The 26,343-nt window shown below is 45.8% G+C and overlaps 1 protein-coding gene across 1 annotated transcript in view; it reads left to right on the forward strand.

The window, feature by feature from the left end:
• wdr91 (WD repeat domain 91) overlaps window positions 1-26,343 on the forward strand; it is a 142,080-nt gene that overhangs the window by 71,143 nt on the left and 44,594 nt on the right. The window contains exons 7-8 of the mRNA XM_056281348.1: window positions 3,386-3,557; window positions 15,317-15,499. Of these exons, the coding sequence (XP_056137323.1) occupies window positions 3,386-3,557; window positions 15,317-15,499 (355 nt within the window). The remainder of the gene's footprint in view (window positions 1-3,385; window positions 3,558-15,316; window positions 15,500-26,343) is intronic.

Below are 26,343 nucleotides of genomic sequence, written 5' to 3' on the forward strand. Positions count from 1 at the left end.
GGTGAGTTTTCCCCGTTCCTTGTTAAGTGCTTTGGGTATCGAGATAAAGCGCTATATAAATATAAGCTAGTATTCTTATTCTTATTCTTATTATCATTATTATTTATTATTATTGTTATTCATGTTTTATTATTTATTTCAGTTCTTATTTTGATTTTCATTAATGTATTGTTTAACATTTTATATATTTTACTTCTAAATAAATCCCCTACTGCAACAATACAACTTGTGCATTTGTGTGTGTGACTAGACTTGGAGTGGAAATGAAACAATCCCTGTCATTGTTGAATGTATTCACCTTTAAATTACCAGACTGTATTTTGATAAGCCCAAGTGAGACAGTCATCCCAAGCAATGTGGTGCCCCAAATACAAATGATCTTGCTCAGTATTTCAGTTACCCATTCACTGAGTTTCAACACTCAACAGGGATCTATCAAAAATCCCAGTATTATAAATTTGGGAAAATCCAAGGATTCTGGTCAAAAAGAGGCTTTCGAGATTAAACGTTCCATCAATTTACATTTATACAAATCTCAGAGTTTTGAGAGAGTCAGAATAGAAGGGCACAATTCTGAAAAAAACAGTTTCAATGCTTGCTAGAGATGGAAAAGTTGACTTGTCAATGAAAAGAGGAGGCAATTAGGTACCAGCAACTGACTTAAACTTCCTCTGCCATCTGAGTGTCATGACTTACTTGGTATACCTTTTCCCTGATGAACCCAAAATATGAGTAAGCAGTGAGGCATTAGGGCACACTGGTTGACCATTAACTTTCATTTCTTTGTGCATAGTCAGAGTATAAGTCATCTTGAGACTACCCAAGTGGAAAATCTTCCCACATTAAATCCTCATACCCAGGCTAGTTTGTCCCTAATGAGAGAGAGTCTGTCAGGCATGTGCCAACCACAGCTTTTACTCTATTCCTTGCCCTACCATGTCTAATTTCAGATAATTTTGAATATCCAATGCACACACCTCATTGGTATCAATGATGATATCCATGCTTCATTCAGTGCCCCAGGTCAAACTGGGTTGGGACAGATCATGGTCTGCCTGCATCCTGAGTCCAATATGTCTGATGCCTACCTCTTAGTACATTTCCCGTTATTTGATATGAGCCCTTCAGACCAGATAAGGTTGTACTGCCAGCAACCTGTACGACCTGCCCTACCACTGCCAGCAGACAATCCTTCTGGATTTCAATTGAATGACTGTAAAGCCAGCATTCCTGCTCAGATGCTTTTAGAGCTCTTTGTGTGGCTTGGTCTGTGGCTGCTGAAATAGGTACCTCGGAAGAGGGAGAAACAAGGGATATTGGTAGGGATGGGCATAGAAATAAAAGGCAGTCAGGGAAAGGGGACAGAGAAGCTGACGTGACTCCTGGGGCTTAGTGTGGGCTGTGCTAGACACAGTTTCCTCACCAGATCATTGTCCACTGGGGAGCAAAAGTGAAGAACCTGGAGGTGGTCCTCCACTAGGGAAAATTAAGTGTTTAGTTCTACTGGCTGGTGGCAATGCACTTGGTTGGCAGTCATGGCTGGAGACTCAGTAGGAACTACACCAGGGTTACCTGCCTGAGCTCCTCCACTGCAGTGTGTCCTGTCAGCTATAATCACTGTCTTGTGGCATTTTCGAGTTGCTGCGAACGGTTTACTTGCATCCTCACAGTGGAGCACCCAGAACTGATGGCATTGGTCCTCTTCACCTTCCCAAAATCGGTGGTTTTTCTGAAGGACACCTGTAGCCTGTATACTCTTCAGTGGGCTATCCCAGTGTCCACTGTAAAGAGGGAACAGACAGATTATCCACTCCTCTGCCAACCAACTGCAAAATGTGGCTGTCTTATCAAATGTTGCAAGGTACACCTTCACATCTTTTTTTAGAAGCCATCCTTGGTAACTGCATGCTGGTGAACCTGGTGGACTAAGGGTCTGGCTGCAGTTGAGTTGTTGTGAGCTGCAGTGGTTAAGGTCTCCTGCATCTCTGCAAGACAGCAAAGTGCTGGCTGCAGTGGAGCTTCTCAAAGTCACTATCCAGCCTGGCTGTCCATCTTGCCCCCCACCCACCACAGCTGTGTGAGCCACCATTTTCCCAGCATGGTTTGATGTTAGATAGGTAGATGACAAGAGGTTGTTCCCTGGATGCAGGCACAGTAGCTATTAAAAAATAGTCCTCCTATTTAGGTACTCTTGGGCCTCTCTGCCTGTTTGTGTCTCAGGTCAAAACTCTGGTTCCAGTTTCACCAGATACAGAAATAGGTTAGTTGTCGATTACCTAACTCCTTACAGCTGTGTCTACCAACCAGTGCTTAAATCCCTCATGTTTTGAGTCAGCAGCCAAATTCCTAACCTTACCCCACCTCCACAAAATTATTTAATGTTGATGTGAAATGATTTAACATTAGTTGAATGATTTACCTATAATGTTTACTAATGTTCAACTATCTTGGGGTCTTGTTCATGAGTGAGGGTAGGATGGAGCAGGAGATTGACAGGCGGACTGGTGCAGCATCAGCAGTAATGCGGACATTGTACTGGACCATTGTGGTGAAGAGGGAGCTGAGCCAGAAGGCAAAGCTCTCAATTTACCAGTCAATCTTCGTTCCAACCCTCACCTATCATCATGAGCTTTGGGTAGTGACCGAAAGGGTGAGATCGCGGATACAAGCGGCTGAAAGGAGTTTCCTCTGTAGGGTGTCAGGGCTCATCAGCCTTAGAGATAGGGTGAGGAGCTCAGACATCCGGAGGGAGCTCGGAGTAGAGCCGCTGCTCCTTCGCGTCGAAAGGAGCCAGTTGAGGTGGCTCGGGCATTTGATTAGGACGCCTCCTGGGTACCTTCCTTTGGAGGTTTACTGGGCACGCCCAACTGGGAGGAAACCCCGGGGTAGACCCAGAACAAGCTGGAGGGACTACATGTCCAATCTGGCCTGGGAACGCCTTGGGATCCCCCAGGAGGAGCTGGAGGGCATTGCTGGGGGGAGGGATGTCTGGAGTGCCCTATTTAGCTTGCTGCCACCGCAACTCTACCCTGGAGAAGCGGTTGAAGATGAATGAATGAATGAATAAATAAATATGTTTGTATTGGTAACTTAGCTATTATATAAAATAGTTAGAATAGCTAAGCTTTTCTAGAACCAATCTTGTAATGTCAAGAAAAAAATTCTTCCTTTAAACAGCTACTTAATTTTTATTAGAACATCTTTGATTGTAAGCATTAATTTCACATAGAGAATTATCTATTGTTATTGCTCTTCCACAACTTTATTTATTCCAGTTGTATTTTAACACTTTTTTGTGACACTTGTTCATGTAATAGTCATGCAGTATAGACTATACTGAACTGAACTGCTAACTTGTTCATAACATTGAAACATTTATTTTCAGGGACTTGGTATCAGGCCAGCGGACGGTCACAGCCATTGCAACGCCTTCCAGAAACTTCTTCTCCACCTTTCTGCCTCAGACCAAGCGTACCCCGGGTAGGACATATCAGGGAACAGCCGGATCTTCACCCAGCCAAAGTGCGCTGGGAAGAAAGGAACCTCCAACCAATCAGGTGAGACTACTGATAGATGATGGAAAATTCCCAGAATGCTTTGTGAACTGAGGCAGTGTAACATGGAACATGGCTACCAGTGCAGGGAAAGAAGCCCAGAAATCTGTATATCTTGGCAAATAATCTTGCAAAATGTTCTAAATCCATCGGAACATCTTAGTTTGATGTAGATGCAAAGGAATATGTATTTGGATCGTTATAACAAGCATTTCAGAAAAATCACTATTCATGGGTGTCCAGGTAGCGTAGTGGTCTATTCCATTGCCTACCAACACGGGGATAGCTGGTTCGAATCCCTGTGTTACCTCTGGTTTGGTCGGGGGTCCCTGCGGACACGGTTGGCTGTGTCTGTGGGTGAGAAACGATGTGGGTATGTGTCCTGGTCGCTGCACTGGTGCCTTTTCTGGTTGGTCAGGATGCCTGTTTGGGAGGGATGGGGAACTGTGTGGGAAAAGCATGATCCTCCCACAGAAGGGATTACACTTACTTTTCTGCCCCCCACTCTGTATATACAAGAACAGGCTATTTCATAACATCTGGAAAAGATAAAGACAAAATAAACACCTGTGGAATTGGGACAATAGATTTAAGTGACCATGCACCTATATATTTATCTGTTGATTTTGAGCTGCGACCAAAGAGTATTACATGGAAACTAAATTCAAGTCTACTCAATGATCCCAATTTTAAGGTCCAAATTAAAAAAAAAAATTGTCTTTACTTAGAATTCAATGATAATGGAGAGGTTTCACCTCCCATTCTATGGGATACTCTAAAGGCTGTCTTAAGAGGGAAAATCATAGCAATATTGTCATATAAGAAACATGTAAGGAATAAAACATTAGAGGAAATTAGAAAAATTAAGAATGGAATTTGGCTACACAAGAAATCAGGAAAAAATCTAATGTTTTTCAAACGGACATTATGAAATTGGATCTAAATCTATGAAACTACTGGCGTGGGAATTAAAAAAGAAGATAGTAGAAAATACAATTCATAGAGTTTGGGATCCAAGAACAAAAGTGATTAAAAAATAAAGTAATTGAGATTCAGGAAGCTTTTGAAGTGTTTTACAAAACTCTATATTCTAAAGTTCCAGGGGGAAGCGTAACCCAAATTGACACCTACCTGAATTCCCTCGAGTTATCCATAATAAACAAAGAACAAAACAGAACGATGACTGCTGAAATAACTGAAAGTGAACTAAAAATTGCAATTAGTCATCTTAAATTAAACAAGTCACCAGGATCAGATGGCTATACAACAGAGTTGTATGAAGAATTTGAAAATGAGTTAACTCCTCTTATACTCCCCATGCTGAGCTGGGCTTTAAAAAAGGCGATAATCTCAGCTATACCGAAAGAAGGCAAGGATAAAATGAAATGTGGGTCTTTTAGACCAATATCTGTCCTTAATGTAGATTATAGATTATTTACCTCCATCATGGCCAAATGATTAGAAGAGTTTCTACCCACATTGATACATAATGATCAGACAGGTTTTATACAACAATGCCAAACACAAGACAATATACAAAGGACACAATACATTGTGGATCACATACAAAAAAATTAAATTAAATTAAAGCAATTGTGAAAAGCGTGGATGCTGAAAAGGCATTTGATTCGGATCACTGGAATTTTCTTTACAGAGTTCTACACAGATTTGATTTCCATGACACAATTATACAGGCGCTATATGACAATCCCACTGCTAGGATTAAAGTTAATGGATGTTTATCAAATAATTTCACCCTAGAAAGGGGCTCAAGACAGGGTTGCGCATGGTCACCGCTACTCTTCGCATTATATTTGGAACCACTAACTCAATACATAAGACAAAATGAAGTTATCAGGGGAATTATTATTAAAGGGACAGAGCAAAAATTGGCCTGTTACGTGGATGACATTTTGATCCATCTAGGGCAGCCAACATACTCTTTACCTAAATTGATGCAATCTTTTGAACAATATTGTCAATTATCAGGATACAAGATCAACATACACTACCGTTCAAAAGTTTGGGATCACCCAAACAATTTTGTGTTTTCCATGAAAAGTCACACTTATTCACCACCATATGTTGTGAAATGAATAGAAAATAGAGTCAAGACATTGACAAGGTTAGAAATAATGATTTGTATTTGAAATAAGATTTTTTTACATCAAACTTTGCTTTCGTCAAAGAATCCTCCATTTGCAGCAATTACAGCATTGCAGACCTTTGGCATTCTAGCTGTTAATTTGTTGAGGTAATCTGGAGAAATTGCACCCCACGCTTCCAGAAGCAGCTCCCACAAGTTGGATTGGTTGGATGGGCACTTCTTTGAGCAGATTGAGTTTCTGGAGCATCACATTTGTGGGGTCAATTAAACGCTCAAAATGGCCAGAAAAAGAGAACTTTCATCTGAAACTCGACAGTCTATTCTTGTTCTTAGAAATGAAGGCTATTCCATGCGAGAAATTGCTAAGAAATTGAAGATTTCCTACACCGGTGTGTACTACTCCCTTCAGAGGACAGCACAAACAGGCTCTAACCAGAGTAGAAAAAGAAGTGGGAGGCCGCGTTGCACAACTGAGCAAGAAGATAAGTACATTAGAGTCTCTAGTTTGAGAAACAGACGCCTCACAGGTCCCCAACTGGCATCTTCATTAAATAGTACCTGTTAGAGCCTGTTTGTGCTGTCCTCTGAAGGGAGTAGTACACACCGGTGTAGGAAATCTTCAATTTCTTAGCAATTTCTCGCATGGAATAGCCTTCATTTCTAAGAACAAGAATAGACTGTCGAGTTTCAGATGAAAGTTCTCTTTTTCTGGCCATTTTGAGCGTTTAATTGACCCCACAAATGTGATGCTCCAGAAACTCAATCTGCTCAAAGAAGTGCCCATCCAACCAATCCAACTTGTGGGAGCTGCTTCTGGAAACGTGGGGTGCAATTTCTCCAGATTACCTCAACAAATTAACAGCTAGAATGCCAAAGGTCTGCAATGCTGTAATTGCTGCAAATGGAGGATTCTTTGACGAAAGCAAAGTTTGATGTAAAAAAATCTTATTTCAAATACAAATCATTATTTCTAACCTTGTCAATGTCTTGACTCTATTTTCTATTCATTTCACAACATATGGTGGTGAATAAGTGTGACTTTTCATGGAAAACACGAAATTGTTTGGGTGATCCCAAACTTTTGAACGGTAGTGTAGATAAAACCCGATTACTTTCATATAACTATAGCCCACCAAGAGAAGTTGAAAGTAGATACCCCTTGACATGGCAAACGGAGTCTTTCAAATATTTGGGCATCAACATACCAAAGGATTTGGCAAAACTCCCAGAATACAATTATTTGCCTATAAACAGAAAAATTAAAGAAATCATAACAAGATGGAACCTTATTCCTTTCCTTAGTCTCAGCTCAAGGATTGAATCCATTAAAATGAATATATTGCCCAGACTATTATATCTCTTTCAGACCCTACCAATAGAGATCAACCAGAACCAATTCACTGAATGGGACAAAATTTCATCAAGGTATATATGGCAAGGTGAAAGACCTAGGGTTCATCTCAAAACTTTGCAGTTGGCCAAAGAAAAGGGGGGATGGCGCCTACCTTCTATTAGAGATTATTATTTTGCAGCACAGACGAGAGCTATGATATGCTAGTGCAACCCATCATGTGATGTTCAATAGAAAAACATTGAAGAGAGGATACCTTCCATCCCATACAGGCAATCTTAGCTGATAACAACCTACATAAATATTATGGATAACTAAGGCTGGGTGTTTGTCACGGAAAATATTGACTGAAGTCACGGAGTAATCACGGCAAAGTTGTAGACAATCACAGAAAACTGAAAAGAAGGAGGCAGAAATCACAGAGTGTTTTAAATAGCTTGAATGTATTCAATTAACCAAGAGATCTCATGCACAGTAGTGGTAAATTTTTGAAATAACATGTGCAACTGTAGCAACAGTAACAAGTGCTTGAATAATTTTTTTTTTTTAAAAACAGCAGGCAGTTGCTGCTATTAACAAATACAACTAAAATGCATTGGTAGACTGCTGCATTTAATAGTTTCGGTCCATCACGGAAAGAAAGAGCATGCCTTTTGAAATTTAATTTAACAGAACGTTGTGATAAACAGATTATGCTCAAATTGCATTACTAAAATAATGAAACGGTTACCGTGTGTTTATTCATTTAAAGTTTGTTTTGATACAGCATGTTGTACATTGCGAGGTTTGAGTCTTTTATGGAGCGCCTGTTGTCACTGACAACGTTACCGTAACGGGAGAAAGCGCTCAGCATCAACACTGTTGACAGGGGCCGTCAAACATCTGATTGCAACAACTGACAAGGATGGGATCTTGATCCCAACGCATTCCAGAATCTGTATACATTGTCGCATCGCACTTTGTTTCTCCCAGCATTTGGCAGTATGCACGGTACTCGCGCTGTGCTTGTGTATTGTCCTCGAATACCGGAATGTCCTGGAACAATTCTTTTTCATCCAGGTTTTGGAATATGGCCTGGTTGGGATCGATTACCCGACATGCACTGAGAAATCTTGAAGCAGGTTGTCTGAAACGGGCCGTGGAATTTAGGTCCATGTAGCCTTGGAGTTTCTCAGCACTCTCTTTCAGTGCTTCCTTCCCAATGGGGTGGTTGCATTCATTAAAACTACCATCAAGCCACACCGCAAGGTCGCGCAATTCATTCGTGACCATATGTGAGCGAATCGCCGGCTCTTCATATTTTCTCAATGTGTGCATGATGGGTGGTGCATACTGTTGAAGCATTGACAGTTGTTCGATGACTTCGCAGCACTGTGACAAACTGATAAGCTCAGTGATTGATGTGCTGTGAGACCGTTGTCTTTCTTCCTCAAAGAAGTAAATGTAGTCATCCAAATGGTTCATGTGGAATAAGGCTGCTTCAAACCAGCTGTTCCATCGCGTTATTACAGGTGTCGGTGGAATGCATGGAGTTTTCTCATTTTCCTGGAGATACATGCGGAATCTAGCTTTACGCGCAGGATAAGCTGTAAACGCCTGTTTCACAGCCACAACCAGATTGTTGACTTTCTTAAATGTCTTGCGCCATACATCACCCACCAAGTTTAACAGGTGTGCAACACAGGTGATATGGACAGCGTTTAGAAAGAGAGGTTTCATTCCTCGTTCTCATGCCTTAGTCATATACGCAGCATTGTCAGATACAACTGCAGTGACTCGATCGAAGGGGACCGCATATTTCGTCAGTGTGCCCTGTATGGCCTGGCTTACTGTCTTGAAATTGACACTGTCTAGAACCACACAATCTAACAGAATTACATCCAATTTCAACTCCTCCTCGCACTCGGGTTTGCTTAATACAGCCAGTATGTTGAGAACGTATCTGTCCTTGGCATCAGTGGTCTCGTCAGCAACAATGCTAATTCCGTCACAAACTTTGAGTTTGTCTTTGATCTCGTTCACGTGTTTCGCCAATATGCTTGGCAGGTAGGTGCGTCGGAGTTGACAGGCACTTGGAATTACTCCGATGTCGCGGAGATTGCTTTCCAGATAGGACTTCAGGCCAACATTGTCCAGTGTGTGTAAGGGGATGTTGGCTGAAGTGAAAGCTTCTGTAAGTTTAATTACCTCACTCTGTCTATGTAGTTGTGCGGTTGTTTTAGCTTGAAACAGCTCTGACACAGTTTTCTGCAGTTTTTGGCTCTTCTCGGTTTCAATGGCCCGATCTGTGGTTTTCTTTTTATGGACGTTTGTCTGCAAATGCTTGTCGCAACTTGCATTTCGAGTGTAGTCCACCGGGATGTTACACACTGAGCAAAATAACAAACCACCACTGACATGAAAAGTTTTTTCTGGGTATTGAAGGGATCGTGCTTTAGTGGAGGTCTTTGCAGTTTTACTCATTTTGAAGTTTTTGATCGGACCATGACTAACGTCAGCTGTTCATTCATTTGCACTTCTAACGTAACCATGGGAACGTAACATTACACTGTAAACTTCCGCTAATTGGGACAATCTATGGGTCGGAGTGTAGGTCAAAATGTACAATGCTAGGCTATATGCGGTTCAGAAGTGATGGTTAAAATGCTTAGTGCCTATACAGATCACACTGTAGGCTACATTAAGATTGACAGTTAGGCTACAATTCGAAACTAGAAAAATCACGGAAAGCACTAAAAACTGGGGAAATCGCGGACATGGCAAAAAAATGGTGAGAATCACGGAATCTGTGACACCTGCGACTTCCGTGACAAACACCCAGCCTTATGGATAACCCATGGGTGAATACACTCTTAAAACATGGAAAACTATTATAAAAGAATATAAACTAGAGGGAGATATTGCAGTTCTTAAATGGTGTGCATATGACTCAGATTTTACACCAAATAAACTAAATTCTAGATTTAAGGACTGGACAGCTAAAGGAATAACAGTTCTATGCAATGTAATGAAAGAAAGAACACTGCTCAGTTTTGAAATGCTTAAGAAGAAACACTTATTTGAAAAACAAGACTTTTATCAGTCTCTGGAGATGTGACATTATGTTAATATAAGATGAAAAATGTAACTGAGGCAAGTACTTGTCTGATAGAATGGTTTAGAAAAGCATATAATTCAGATACTGATAGCAGAATCATTTCATGCATGCATAAGGGTCTGTTAAATCGTAAAACACATTCGACTTTATACATTAAAATAAACTGGGAGAAGGAAGGAGGGACAATTGTATCTGAGGAAGAATGGACAACAATATGGAGGTGTCAATGGAAGTGTAGTAGTTCACAGAAATGTAGGGAGTTTGGTTGGAAAAACCTGATAAGGTATTTTATTACACCCTCTCAGAAATCCCATCATGATAGTAACCGCGCTGTTTACTGGGGAAACTGTGGACATGCAAACCACTACCATATTTTCTGGGATTGCCCTGTTATCAGAAAATATTGGAGATTGATACACAATGCCCTACCTACAAGCCATTTTTTAAATATGAGATACTCTTAGATAGTAAGACCATATATTTTGGGTATATACCTCAAGAATGGTTGAAAGCAGATAAATATTTAGTGAATATACTGCTGGTGGCTAGTAAAAAGACTCTTACCAGGAAATGGTTATCACAGGAGAGCCCAATTTTAAACACATGGATGGACATTTATAAGATGGAGAAGATAACAGCATCTTTCTTTCATTCACTCATTCATCATCAGCCGCTTCCCCGGGGTCGGGTCGCGGTGGCAGCAAGCTAAGTAGGGCACTCCAGACATCCCTCTCCCCAGCAACGCCCTCCAGCTCCTCCTGGGGGATCCCAAGGCGTTCCCAGGCCAGATTGGACATGTAGTCCCTCCAGCGAGTTCTGGGTCTACCCCGGGGTCTCCTCTCAGTTGGCCATGCCCGGTAAACCTCCAAAGGAAGGCACCCAGGAGGCATCCTAATCAGATGCCCGAACCACCTCAACTGGCTTCTTTCGACGCGAAGGAGCAGCGGCTCTACTCCAAGCTCCCTTTGGATGTCCGAGCTCCTCACCCTATATCTAAAGCTGAGCCCAGACACCCTACAGAGGAATCTCATTTCGGCCGCTTGTATGCGCGATATCACCCTTTCGGTCACTACCCAAAGCTCATGACCATAGGTGAGGGATGGAACAAAGATTGACTGGTAAATTGAGAGCTTTGCCTTCCGACTGAGCTCCCTCTTCACCGTCATAAATTGGAACAATCAGCTTTACACTGGAAAAAAAATGGTTTGACTATGTAGCACCCCATAGGTCTGATTTCATTTTCACAAGTCAATGATTATGTTGTAAAGAAAAAAAAATTACTCCCTACCTGTACATATTTTCCTCTGTTTGTTCTTTCTTTTCTAAAAGTGGATAAAAAACTATATATGTATGGATGTACACTACCGTTCAAAAGTTTGGGATCACCCAAACAATTTTGTGTTTTCCATGAAAAGTCACACTTATTCACCACCATATGTTGTGAAATGAATAGAAAATAGAGTCAAGACATCGACAAGGTTAGAAATAATGATTTGTATTTGAAATAAGATTTTTTTTACATCAAACTTTGCTTTCGTCAAAGAATCCTCCATTTGCAGCAATTACAGCATTGCAGACCTTTGGCATTCTAGCTGTTAATTTGTTGAGGTAATCTGGAGAAATTGCACCCCACGCTTCCAGAAGCAGCTCCCACAAGTTGGATTGGTTGGATGGGCACTTCTTTGAGCAGATTGAGTTTCTGGAGCATCACATTTGTGGGGTCAATTAAACGCTCAAAATGGCCAGAAAAAGAGAACTTTCATCTGAAACTCGACAGTCTATTCTTGTTCTTAGAAATGAAGGCTATTCCATGCGAGAAATTGCTAAGAAATTGAAGATTTCCTACACCGGTGTGTACTACTCCCTTCAGAGGACAGCACAAACAGGCTCTAACAGGTACTATTTAATGAAGATGCCAGTTGGGGACCTGTGAGGCGTCTGTTTCTCAAACTAGAGACTCTAATGTACTTATCTTCTTGCTCAGTTGTGCAACGCGGCCTCCCACTTCTTTTTCTACTCTGGTTAGAGCCTGTTTGTGCTGTCCTCTGAAGGGAGTAGTACACACCGGTGTAGGAAATCTTCAATTTCTTAGCAATTTCTCGCATGGAATAGCCTTCATTTCTAAGAACAAGAATAGACTGTCGAGTTTCAGATGAAAGTTCTCTTTTTCTGGCCATTTTGAGCGTTTAATTGACCCCACAAATGTGATGCTCCAGAAACTCAATCTGCTCAAAGAAGTGCCCATCCAACCAATCCAACTTGTGGGAGCTGCTTCTGGAAGCGTGGGGTGCAATTTCTCCAGATTACCTCAACAAATTAACAGCTAGAATGTCAAAGGTCTGCAATGCTGTAATTGCTGCAAATGGAGGATTCTTTGACGAAAGCAAAGTTTGATGTAAAAAAAATCTTATTTCAAATACAAATCATTATTTCTAACCTTGTCAATGTCTTGACTCTATTTTCTATTCATTTCACAACATATGGTGGTGAATAAGTGTGACTTTTCATGGAAAACACAAAATTGTTTGGGTGATCCCAAACTTTTGAACGGTAGTGTATGTATGTGTGTGTGTGTGTGTGTGTGTGTGTGTGTGTGTGTGTGTGTATATATATATAAAGCACCAGCATATAGAGCAAATACTTTCCCAAAAATGCTTTCTTAAATGAACCTGATAAAGAATATTCACATCTATCTAATCTGTCAGACCAGCCTGATTCAGGTATGTCATGGAATCTGTGTGGAATGCTTATTGTCCCAAAGCAAAACACCAACATATGAAAGTCATTCTGGATTTTTAGTTGTTTGTACCTAGTTTATTCACTTCTCTTTGGTTTCCAGGTTTGAGCTGCAGAATGGGTCACTTGCTGACTCCTTCAAGGACTGATGATGTGCTGACAGACTTTATAGTCATTAATGTCACAAATGCTGCAGAGATGGTGGTGTGCTTTTGTTAAGTCATTGCTGTTTTAGTTCTTGTTTGTCTTTTTTGTGTGTTTTTGTTTTTTTGTGTTTTTTTCTTTGTTCTCTTTTTTTTGGTCTTTTGTCCTTTCTCATTTGTATTTATGTTCCTTAAAGAAACTAGATAAAAACTTTAAAAAAAATCCTCTTGCTGCTGGCAGTAGCGGCACTCCAGTGTTGCACAGGAGCACCAGGGGAGCGCATCAGCATTGCCATGATGTCTGCCTGCCCGATACTGGATTTCAAAGTCAGACCCCTGAAGGGCCTCCAGCCATTGAGCCACCTGGCCCTCAGGGGGGTTAAAGTTCAGGAGCCAGGTAAGTGAGGCATAATCGGTGCAGATGTGGAGGTGGCTGCCATGCAGATATGGCCTGAAGTGTCTTACTGCCAGAACCACTGCCAGCAGCTCGCATTGGGTGATGCAGTAGTTCTTTTCTGCTGGACTCGGCACACGACTGAAGTAGGCCACGACACACTGGGAGAGAATAGCTCCGATCCCCACATTGCTGGCATCAGTGTCCAAGATGAAGGAATGTTGGGCATCAGGGTAGTCTAAGACTGGGTCTTCGGTAAGAGCTGCCTTGAGTTGGGTGAAGGCTACAGCACGGGCATCGTCCCAGTCAAATGGCCATCACTTATCGGTCAAGCGGTGGAGTGGACTGGCAATAGTGTTGAAGTCCCAGACAAAATGGTGGTAGTATGACACCAGACCCAGGAAACGTCGCAGCCCATTGACATCAGCAGGTGTTGGCCAGCCTCGCATGGCAGCTACCTTAGCTGGGTCAGTGGCTATGCCATGCTCACTGACTGTGTGGCCCAGGAACTTTGTCTCCCCTCATCAGCAGGTGACACTTGACAGGTTTCAGCCGCAGCCCAGCCCGACAGATGGTGGCAAGGACCTCACGCAGGTTGGGCAGGGCTCTGATGAAGTTGTTGGTGTGTATGAGCAGGTCATCAAGGTACACGATGAAACAGCCCCGGGGTACGTCCATCAGCACCCTCTCCATCAGCCACTCAAATGTAGCCAGTGCGTTGCAGAGCCCGAACGGCATGGCGCAGAACTGCCACCGAGCCTGCCCAATGGTGAAGGCGGTCTTCGGTCTCGCATCGGGGAATGGTACACATGGCCATTGTAACTCTAGTTAATGGTCACACCCATATTTGCATATGAAACTGGTCATTGGTTGCGGTCGTTATGCAACTGTATTGTACTGTATTGTCAAGGCTCAGCGTTTTCGGTTTTTATTTTTCAAAGCCATCCAGAATGCCGAATTTCGCCACAAGAGGACACTGTTACATAAACTCACACAAAAAGGAACAACTTTTGGATCTGTGGAAACATAAAATCCGGGTGAAAATCAGTTTAAAAATGTGCGTATTTTTCGGTGAGAATCGGTAAAAACCGAAAATGCTGAGCCTTGTGTATTGTTTATAAAGAGTGGGGATGGATACTTGCAGTCAGTTTAGACTGAACATGTCACTTAGTTGAGTGATGAAACATCTGTCAATAAACGTATCCAGATGAACTGATTCAGCTTTCTTTGAAATGTTTTGTACATTTCTCATATCTGCTTTGCTATAACTTGATCTTTTATTTACGTTGGAAAGTTCTGACCATAATGATTGAGTTTTTGCTTCAGGTTTCATTAACTGGCTGTGGGTCCTCTCTAAAACAGGTGTATTCTATTGAAATCTGTGATTGTTTATTCTGAACCATTATACACTACAATAGACCAACCAACTACTTAGGTTTCTTATAAAAATAACATTGTGCACCTAATTGAATTGAGGTTTGCCAAAGTGAAAGGGGGTGAAAACTTTTGCAAACAGCATGTTCCATTTTTCTGTTTTCTTAAAAAATATTTTATGGTGTAAAACTCGTTTTACTTAGTGGTTATTCATTAAAAGCATAGTTTTAAATGAAGATATCATATATAGAAAAATAGTAGTGTATTACTTGTTATGCAATGAAACGAGTGATTTAGTAGGGGGGGGTTGAACACTTTTGCAAGGCACTGTATGCATGTCACCTTCTCATTAGGGGCTGAGCCCTCTTAAAGTTCTGATCGTAGAATCACCCCTGTTGAGAAGCCCTGGACAGGAAATCAGGAAACCTCAGATTTTATTTTTTTTATTTATTTATTTTTTTTTGTCCACAGCTCAAACTGAGATGTTTCAAAGAGGACCACTAAGTAATTTTTGGTTAAAAAGGTTGTAATCTTTCATCTGAATTTTTGTACTGTTCCAGGCTATGAAGTCCAAAGAGACTGCTCCTGTTAAAGACGCAAAACCTTTATCAAGCCAGATGTCAGCCAGTGAAGCTGGGACCTCCCAATCTCAACAGACCTACCCCCGACACAAAAGGCATCAGGATTATGAGAAAGAGAGAATGGAGCTCTTCTCTAAACCACCACCTCAATTACCAGAAAAGGTTTGATCTGTCATGGCCTGTTTTTTGTTTTGGTAAGATCAGATGTGTTCCGGTAGGGTCTGATTGAAACTTTACTGCTCTTTAATAGTGTGGTTTCACCAATTTTGATTTTGGCTCATTTGGTTTTCGTATGTTATGTTCTGCTCTGCCTCTGTTTTATTTTGGTCCATTGTGGAGTGATCTGATCTAGTCTTTGCTGGGTTGATCTGTACTCTTTTGGTCTGGTCTATTATGACAGTTACTCTTCTGGTTTGAGGTGTTGTTCAAAATATTTTAATGAAACATTGTAGACAGTTTTGAAATGACAGTTTGTAAAAATATTTTGTCAACCATCGAGTCACTTATTCTTCCTGTCCTCTGCATCTTCCTCTGTCACACCAATCACCTGCATGTCCTCCTTCACCACATCCATAAACCTCCTCTTTGGCCTTCCTCTTTTCCTCTTGCCTGGCAGCTCCATATTCCACATCCTTCTCCCAATTTACCCAGCATCTGTCCTTCATACATGTCCAAACCATCACAATCTCGCCTCTCTTGCTTTGTCTCCACACCGTCCAACCTCAGCTGTCCCTCTACTCATACTCCTACTCATACTCATTCCTAATCCTGTCCATCTTTGTGACGCTCAACGAAAATCTTAGGATCTTCAACTCTGCCACCTCCAGTTCTGCCTCCTGTTTTTTCATCAGTGCCACTGTTTCCAAACCATACAGCATAGCTGGTCTCATTACTATCTCGCAACTTCCCTTTAACTCTTGCTGATACCCCTTTGTCGGAAATCACTCGTGACATGCTTCTTCACCCACTCCACCCTGCCTGCACTCTCTTCTTCACCTCTCTTCTCCACTCCCTGTTACTTTGAATAGTTGACCCCAAGTATTTAAAGGCATACACCTTCGCCACCTCTACTCCTTGCATCCTCACTATTCCACTGTCCTCCCTCTCATTCAGAATCGGAATCAAGTTTATTGGCCATGTAGGTTTGCACATACATATAATTTGACTCCAGTTTCATGGTTCTCTCAGTGTACTTAACATAGAATAACAACATGATAACACAACAATCTTCAGATATATACACAAGAATTGAATATATACAGGCAAAATAAGAGGTGATAAAGTGCAATGGTGCAGAGAATATATCAGAGATGCTGAAATAAATGTTGGCAGTTTACTTACATACATGCCTGAGGTAGATGGACATCACAGAGTGTACGAGTATATGTACAATATATAGTGGAGTATGTACAAAATGGTTGGATTTATTTGACAATGTTAAACGTTCATTTGAATGATAGCCCGCAGAAAGAAACTGTTTTTATATCTGCTTGTTTTGGTGTACAGTTTTAGTGAGGGAGGACATGCTGGTGTGACAGAGGAAGATGCAGAGGACGGGAAGAAATGGAAATGGATGATCTGCTGTGGCGACCCCTAATGGGAGCAGCTGAAAGCAGTAGTAGTAGTTTTGGTCTACAGTGCTCTGTAGCGCTTATCAGAGGGGAGGAATTGGAAAAGGTTGTGACCAGGGTGTGATGGGTCTGCAGTTATGTTGCCTGCCCATTTCCTGACTCTGGAGATGTACGAGTCCTGAATGGAGGGCAGGTTGGCATCAGTGATTGTCTCTGCAGACTTAACTGTCCATTGTAGTCTGTCCCTGTCCTGTTTGTTGGCCGATTCAAACCAGACAGTGAAGGATGTGCAGAGGATTGAATGGATTATTGCAGCAGAATCAACAGTTCCTGAGACTGGTTGAATTACCTGAGCTGGTGGAGAAAGTATATCCTCTGCTCTGCCTTTTTGATGATTGTGTCTATGTTGGATGCCCACCTTAGGTCCTGGAAGATTGTGGGACCCAGAAAGCTGTAGGTTTTCACCATAGACACCGTGCTGTTGAGTATGGTGGGGGGGGGCAGTGTTGGGGACTCCTCCTAAAGCCCTCTGTCATCGTCACAGTTTTGAGCGTGTTCAGCTCCAGGTTATTATAGATGCACCACAATTCAACCTCCCATCTATATGCAGACTCGTCACCATCCCGGATAAGGTGTATGATGACTGTGTCATCTACAAACTTCAGGAGTTTTACAGACAGGTCTCCTGAGGTGCAGTTATTTGTATAGACAGAGAAGAGTGGAGGGGAGAGCACACATTCCTGGTGGGTGCCAGTGCTGATTGTCCAGGTGCTGGATGTGATTTTCCCAGCCTCACCAGTTGCCTCTTGTCTGTCAGGAAGTTTTTAATCCACTGGCAGATGGGGGCTGGTACAGTGAGCCAGGTGAGTTTGTAGTGGGAGGATATCTGGGATGATGGTGTTGAACGCTGAGCTGAAGTCCACAAACAGGACCCTTGCTTGTGTCCCTGGGGAGTTGAGATGTTAGAAGATATAGTGCATCCTCCACTGATGTGTTTGCTCAGTTGGAAAACTGCAGGGGGTCGAGCAGGGGGCCTGTTATTTCCTTCAGGTGGGCCAACACTAGTCTCTCAAAGGATTTAATGACCACAGACATTAAGGCAATGAGCCTGTAATCATTTACCCCTGTGATACAGGTTTTCTTGGGGACCAGGATGATAGTAGCACTCTTGAAATAGAAGGGGACTTCTCAGAGCTCCAGTGATCTGTTGAAGATCAGTGTGAAAATGGGGACCAGCTACTTAGAACAGATGTTCAGACAGGAGGGTGACATGTCATCCGGGCCCAAAGCCTTCCTGGACTTCTGTCTCTGGAAGAGCTAGCGCACGTCCTCAACACAGATCCTGAGTGTCGGTGAGGGTCATTGAGTAGGGGAGAATGTCTGGCAGGGGGTGCAGTTGGTTGTGTGTTGTGGCCGGAGAGAGTGAGGGGGGTGAAGTGCACTTATCAAACCTGCAGTAAATCCCATTTAGCTCATCAGCCAGTTGATGATTCCCTATAGTTTGGGGGGATGGTCTGCTGTGGTTGGTAATATCATTCAAACCACTCCAGACTGATGCTGGATCATTGGCAGAAACCCTGTTTTTCAGCTTTTCAGAGTAGCACCTTTTTGCCACTCTGATCTCCTTTGTGAGTGTATTTCTGGCTTTATTGTACTGGATCCTATCTCCTCTCCTGTAGGCTTCCTCTTGCCTGAGTTTTGCTGTGAACCAGGGCTTATTATTGTTGAAGGTACAGAAAGTTTTGTTGGGCACACACATGTCCTCACAAAAGCTTATGTAAGATGTCACAGTGTCAGTAAGTTTGTCCAAGTTTGTAGATGCAGCCTCAAAAACACTCCAATCAGTGCAGTCAAGGCAGGCCTGGAACTCCAATTTTGACTCGTTGGTCCATTTCCTCACAGAGTTAACCACAGGCTTTGCAGATTTTAGTTTTTGCCTGTAGGTTGGGATAAGTTGAATCAGACAGTGATCAGAGAGGCCCAGGGCTGCACGGGGACAGGGCGATAGGCATCCTTTAATATTGTGTAGCAATGATCCAGGGTGTTTTTGTACCTGGTGGTCCATTTAACATGCTGTCTGTATTTTGACAGTTCGTGGCTGAGGTTTCCAGCCATCCATTAACCAAATCGCTTATCCTATGTAGGGTCGTGGGAAGCTGGAGCCTATTCCAGCTGTCATTGGGTGGCAGGCGGGGAGACACCCTGGACAGGCCGCCAGTCTATCCCAGGGCCGACACATTCACACCTACGGACAATTTAGTATGGCTGATTCACCTTACCTACATGTCTTTGGACTGTGGGAGGAAACTGGAGCACCCAGAGGAAACCCACATAGACACAGGGAAAACATGCAAACTCCACACAGAGGGCAACCTGGGATGATCCCCAAGGTTGGACTACCCTGGGAATCAAACCCACAACCTTCTTGCTGTGAGGCGATCACGCTAACCATTGCGTCACCGTGCTGACCTTGGCTGAGGTTTACTCTGTTAAAATCCCCAACGATGATGATAAGGGAGTCTGGATATTTGCGCTCCATGTTTGTAATTTGATCAGCCAGGTGTTTTAATGCCTGGAGGTAAAGTAGATTGTCTGGTAACTGGAGGGTTGCCGGTTCAAACCTTTGCTCATCCTTGCAAAAAAGTCAGTGTCCTTGAGAAAGACAACTAACCCCTTACTGCTCCCGATGAGCTGGTTGTTACCCTGCATGATTGACACTGTCATCGGTGTGTGTGTGTGTGTGGGGTGGGGGGGTTGAATGTGAGGCAATAGTTAATTGCAAAGTGCTTTAAGTGCCTGTTGCAGCTAGAAAAACGCTATAAAATGTGGCCCATTTGCAGGCTGTCCCAACAGGACTATCAACAGGGCTGCCAAGCACAGAATAAATGGTTTGCAGTCAGGAGGAGTGAGTGCAAACCGGGCTATACAATTGGTGGCCTGCTCATGCTTGCACTCTTTCCCTTTGGGACAAGGATAAACTCCGCATCATCTGCCAACTAAGTTATGCCAGTGCTATCACTAGTAGGCCTGCTATCAGGCCTAAGCTACTATCTGGAGTGCCTGTAAAATCTAATGTAGTAAGAGAAGAGTGTTTAGCTCATGGACATATCTTTCTAATAAAGACACCCTATCTGAAAGGACTGCACAGTTGGCCCAAGCTATAGTGCCACAGTAGGTGTATTAGCAGTGGACGGCTAAAAGCTAAGCTAACCACTTGTAAATTGCTTGCTACATGCTTTTGCTGATTACCACAAGGTATCAACAAAATAAGCACTTATACTAAATTCATTAGGATACAAAGATTGGCAGTTGTGTTACGATTACAGCAGAAAAACTAACAATATGTTAAGCTTAACTAAGGCAGGGAGAAATAAAGACGATAATGTGGGAGTGCAGGAATGAGGAGACAGAGAGATCGAATGGAGTCAATCCCGTTTACTCGCCACACAAAACAACACCGATACAGCACAATCTCTCATGGCAACCAGCTAACCGCTAGGCTGCTGCAAACATGGCTCCAACCCCGGAAACTCTAAGCAGTGCCTATGTCAGCACTCTGAATGTCTGCCTTAAAGGAGCAGCAGTCCCTGGTGAATCTACCCTCATTTGTGTATCACCACACAGGCCCCCCCAGAATTCAGCATCATGAAAAAATGCAACACAAAAGTACTCAGCAAAACACAAACAGCCAACAGGCGAACAGGCCTCAGTGAAACAGTCAGTGGCTCAGGGGGCAGACCAGGCGGCCAAAACGGCTGCGCTGAATGGGTAGGGGGGCGGGGGCAGGGGCAGGGGAGAGAGCCGGAGCCCGAGCAGGGGCCAGAGAAGGGGGGCATTCATGCCGCGAGGGCAGGGACAGTTTGACCGGCCCACCCATGTCCAAATGGGCAGGCTTGAGACGGTCCACCGAGACCCGCTCCGGCTTGCCCCCCATGTCCACCACAAAGTTCTTAGGCCCTGCTTCCAGGACGCGGAAGGGCCCGTCGTAGGGGGGCTGCAGGGGGGTACGGTGGCTGTCGTGGTGGATGAAGACGTACCTGGCCGACAGCAGATCCTTGGGGACGTAGGACTGAGGGAGGCAGTGGTGAGATGTAGGGATCAGAGCGAAAGCGTTGGCACTGTCCCGGGCCACAGCCCGATGAGAAGCTGCTGACCACGGGGCCACAGCGTCCGGGAGAAACTCACCCGGGACACGCAGCGGCTGGCTGTAAACCAGCTCGGCAGACGAGGACTGGAGGTCTTCCTTGGGGCAGAGCGAAGGCCGCGCATTACCCACGGGAGGCGATCGACCCAGTTGCTGTCTGTGAGGCTGGCACGAAGAGCGGCCTTCATAGACCGATGAAACCGCTCACAAAGTCCGTTGCCCTGCGGTTTGTACACTGTGGTGCGGTGGAGCTTCACCCCCAGCCCCTCCGTGACTGCAGTCCAGAGCTCCGACGTGAACTGCGGGCCCCTGTCAGAGGTGAGGTCGGCCGGCATGCCAAAACGGGCCACCCAGGACCCAATGAACGCCCGGGCCACCTCAGTAGACGTGGTCGATGACAGGGGAACAGCTTCCGGCCACCTGGTGGTCCTGTCCACCATGGTGAGAAGGTGAGTGAACCTGTGGGAGGGGGGCAGGGGGCCCACCAGGTCCACATTCACATAGTCAAAACGCCTCTCGGGCACCAGGAATGGCGCCAAGGGGCTTTGGTATGATGGTGCATTTTGGAACGCTGGCACACCACGCAACAGTCAGCCCAGGCGTTGACGTCCTTCCTGAGGCCGGGCCAGACGAACTTGGCCCCCACCAGCTTAGTGGACGCCTTCACACCCGGGTGGGAAAGGCCATTGGTAATGTCAAAAACACGGCGCCGGGCACCATGGGGCGGGGCTGGCCCGTGGAAACATCACAGAGGAGTGTGGTGTTGGCACTGTCAAACACTACATCCTCCAACCGCAGCCCCGTAGCGGCCGTCCAATAAGCCTGGTTGTCTGCGTCAGCGGCTTGGTCTGCAGCCATGGCAGCGTAATCGAGTCCCAAGTGAACGGACCCTGCCACCGCCCGGGAGAGGCAGTCAGTGACCAAGTTGTCCCTGCCAGCCACGTGGCGGATGTCCATGGTAAACTCCGAGATGGCAGAGAGCTGACGCTGTTGGCGTCCAGACCACAGCTCGGAGGTCTTGGCCATGGCGAAAGTCAGCGGCTTGTGGTTGACGAAGGCAGTGAAACCGTGGCCTTCCAACAGGAACCTGAAGTGTCGGGAGGCGAGGAAGAGACCCAGGAGCTCCCGGTCGAAGGTGCTGTACTTCCTCTTGTTGTCCTTAAGCTGTTTGCTAAAGAAGGCAAGGGGTTGCCAGGCGCCGCTCACCCACTGCTGGCACACCGCCCTGACCGTATAGTCAGAGGAGTCGGTCGTGAGGGCAATCGGGGCAGTGGGGGATGGGTGTGCCAGCAAAGTGGCATTGGCCAGCGCGGCATTGGCGTCGGCGAAAGCTTTGTCCATCCCCGGGGACCAGTCTACCTCGCCCTTGGCTTCCTTGCCCCGCAGGGCCTCGTACAAGGGCTGCATGCGGTGAGCTGCGTGGGGAATGAACCTGTTATAAAAGTTCACCATGCCCAAAAACTCCTGCAGGGACTTCACAGTGCGGGGGCGTGGAAAACTGGCGACAGCGTCCACTCTGGCAGGAAGCGGGATGGCTCCTTGTGGGGAGATGCGGTGGCCGAGGAAGTCGATGGACGACCGGCCAAACTGGCACTTGGCTGGGTTGACTATGAGTCCATGCGCACTGAGCTGCTCGTACAACTGCCGGAGATGCGTCAGGTGCTCCTCCGCGGATGTGCTGGCCACGAGAATGTCATCCAAGTAAACAAACAAGAACGGCATATCCCGTAGCACAGAGTCCATCAGCCGCTGGAACGTCTGCGCTGCCCCCTTGAGACCGAAGGGCATCCACAGGAACTCGAAGAGTCCAAATGGCATGATGACCGCTGTCTTGGACACGTCCCGAGGGTGGACCGGTATCTGGTGGTAGCCCCGCACCAAATCTACTTTGGAAAAGATGGTGGCCCCCGCCAGGTGGGCGGAGAAGTGCTGTATGTGCGGAAGGATCAGGGGTTGTGGCGTTGTTCAGGCAACGAAAATCACCGCAGGGGCACCAACCACTGTCAGCCTTAGAAACCATGTGCAGGGGGAGGCCCATGAGCTGTCTGAGCGGCGCACAATGCCGAGGCGTTCCATGGTGGCAAACTCCTTCCTGGCGATCGCGAGCTTAGCAGAGTTGAGGCGCCGAGCACGTGCGTAGACCGGGGGGCCGTCGGTGGCAATATGGTGCTTCACGCCGTGCTTGGCCACCGCTGATGAGAACGTAGGTGTGGTGAGGTCAGGGAACTCTGCAAGCAGTCGTTGATACATATCTCTGGCGGCAAGCATGTTTGACAGGCTGAGCGTCTCCGCACCTCCCAGTGTGCACGGGTATGTAGTGAAAGAGACGACATTGATCAAGCGACAGTTCGTAACATCCACCAGCAGCCTGAAGGTGCACAGGAAGTCCGTGCCCAGGAGGGGAACCGACACCGCAGCCATAACGAAGTCCCAGCTGAAACGCCACCCGCCGAAACACACCTCCATCTACCTGGTGCCGTAGGTATGTATGGGCGTGCTGTTCGCGGCATCCATCGGGGGGCCTTGACTGCCGGCCGTGGTGTCCGTGGCCGATGCAGGCAGGATGCTACGCTGAGCGCCCGAATCGACCTGCAGCCGCCGGCCAGATAAGGCGTCCTTGATAAATAACACCCTGCTGTTCTCGCCAGCGCTCATAGCTTCTATTGAGCGCCGGCCCTGGCGTTTCCCTGGACGCTGAAGCTGCATGGTGGGCGACACTGCTCTGCCCTGGCACCAAACCTGTTGTGGTAATAACACAGCCCACTGTCACACTGGTGGCGGGCAGCCACCGCAGCCGCGGTGCCCGCTGCGTCCTCCAGCGGCGGGGGTGAGGTCTGGGTGGGGAGCATCGCATGAACGAACTGCTGCCGGTTGGCAATGAAAATCTTGTCCGCTTCCACACCCAGAGCGCGGTAGTCTTTGGTGGAGGAGAGGGGGGAGCTGGCTAACGCTGTGTGCACAGGCGCTGGGAGCTGCCGTAGAAAAATATGGGTGAAAATGAATGAGGGGTCAACCGAGCCCAAAACGGCCAACATCTTCTCCAGCAGCTCAGAAGGTTTGCTATCGCCGAGTCCGTTGAGTGACAACAGGCAATCTGCCTTCTCCATCTCCGACAGCTCGAAGAGCTGCAAAAGGAAGGCCTTGAGTGCGCCATATTTTCCCACAGCCAGGGGGGTCTTCCAGCAGCCCCATAGCTCGGGCCATCATCTGGGCATCTGACGCCGCCACCACATGGAAATACCTCGTAACGTCCCGCGTTATTCCTCCCAGCTCGAACTGGGCTTCAATGTGCTGCCAAAAGTTGGGCAACTTCACCATTGCTGCTGAGATGCTAGTGCTAACATGAGCCATTCCGTTAGCATCACTTGGAGCCGGAGCGGTGTCATCATCGCTTTGGGTCAACATGTTCGTTGTCAATGTGCGGGGTCACCAATGTGGGAGTGCAGGAATGAGGAGACGGAGAGATCGAGTTGAGTCAATCCCGTTTACTCGCCACACAAAACAACACCGATACAGCACAATCTCTCGTGGCAACCAGCTAACTGCTAGGCTGCTGCAAACATGGCTCCACCCCGGAAACTCTTAAGCAGTGCATACGTCAGCACTCTGAATGTCTGCCTTAAAGGAGCAGCAGCCCCTGGTGAATCTACCATCATTTGTGTATCACCACAATAAACATAAAAAAAGATGCAACAGAACACGGAGGTTTGGAGTAATCGACGTCATGCAGTCACAGATCCTGCCAATATATACACTGCTCAAAAAAATAAAGGGAACACATAAGCAATGCAATGTAGCTCCAAGTCAATCACACTTTTGAGATATCAACCTGTCCAGTTAGGAAGCAACACTGATTTGTGAATCAATTTCACCTGTTGGTAAATTGTCTAATTTCCACCAGGTGGAAATTAGACAATTTGCAAGACAACCCCTATAAAAGGAATGGATTTGCAGGTGGTGGCCACAGACCATTTGCCTGTCCTCATCTTTTCTGGCCGATCTTTGGTTAGTTTTTCATTGTGCTAGTGCCCTCACCACTAGAGGTGGCATGAGGCGGTATCTGCAACCTACAGAAGTTGCTCAGGTAGTGCAGCTCATCCAGGATGGCACATCAATGCGTGCTGTGGCAAGAAGATTTGATGTGTCTCCCAGCACAGTGTCCAGAGCATGGAGGAGGTACCAGGAGACAGGCCAGTACACCAGGAGACGTGGAGGGGGCCGCAGGAGGACAACAACCCCGCAGCAGGACCGCTATCTGGTCCTTTGTGCAAGGAGGAACAGGAGGAGCACTGCCGGAGCCCTACAAAACGACCTCCAACAGGCCACTAATGTGCAGGTTTCTGCTCAAACAGTGAGAAACAGAATGCATGAGGATGGTATGAGGGCCCGATGTCCACAATTGGGGCCTGTGCTCACAGCCCAACACCGTGCAGCCCGATTGACCTTTGCCAGAGAACATCTTGGTTGGCAGATTCGCCATTGGCGCCCTGTGCTCTTCACAGATGAGAGCAGGTTCACACTGAACACATGTGACAGACGTGAGAGAGTCTGGAGACGCTGTGGAGAATGTTCTGCTGCCTGCAACATCCTCCAGCATGACCGGTTTGGCGGTGGGTCAGTGATGGTCTGGGTAGGCATATCCTTGGAGGGCCGCACAGACCTCTACGTGCTAGCCAGAGGTACCATGACTGCCATTAGGTACCGGGATGAGATCCTCAGACCCATTGTCAGACCATATGCTGGTGCAGTGGGCCCTGGGTTCCTGCTCATGCATGACAATGCTCGTCCTCATGTGGCCAGAGTGTGTCAGCAGTTCCTGTATGTCGAGGGCATTGATGCTATGGACTGGCCTGCACGTTCCCCAGACCTGAATCCAATCGAGCACCTCTGGGACATCATGTCTCGTACCATCCGCCAATGCGATGTCGCACCACAGACTGTCCAGGAGTTGACCGATGCCCTGATCCAGGTCTGGGAGGAGATCCCTCAGGAGACCATCCGTCGTCTCATCAGGAGCATGCCCAGACGTTGTAGGGAGTGCATACAGGCACGTGGAGGCCACACACACTACTGAGCCTCATTTTGAATCATCTTGAAGAATTTCCACAGAAGTTGGATCAGCCTATGTTCTCATTTTCCACTTTGATTTTGAGTATGATTCTGAATCCAGACCTTAATGGGCTAATGATTTTGATTTCCATTGATCATTCTTAGGTTATTTTGCTCTAAACACATTCCTCTGTCTAATACATAAAGATTTTCAGCTGAAATATTTCATTCATCGAGGTCTA

Source organism: Lampris incognitus, chromosome 6, assembly GCF_029633865.1.
Source record: "Lampris incognitus isolate fLamInc1 chromosome 6, fLamInc1.hap2, whole genome shotgun sequence".
In the NCBI taxonomy this organism is placed as follows: domain Eukaryota; kingdom Metazoa; phylum Chordata; class Actinopteri; order Lampriformes; family Lampridae; genus Lampris; species Lampris incognitus.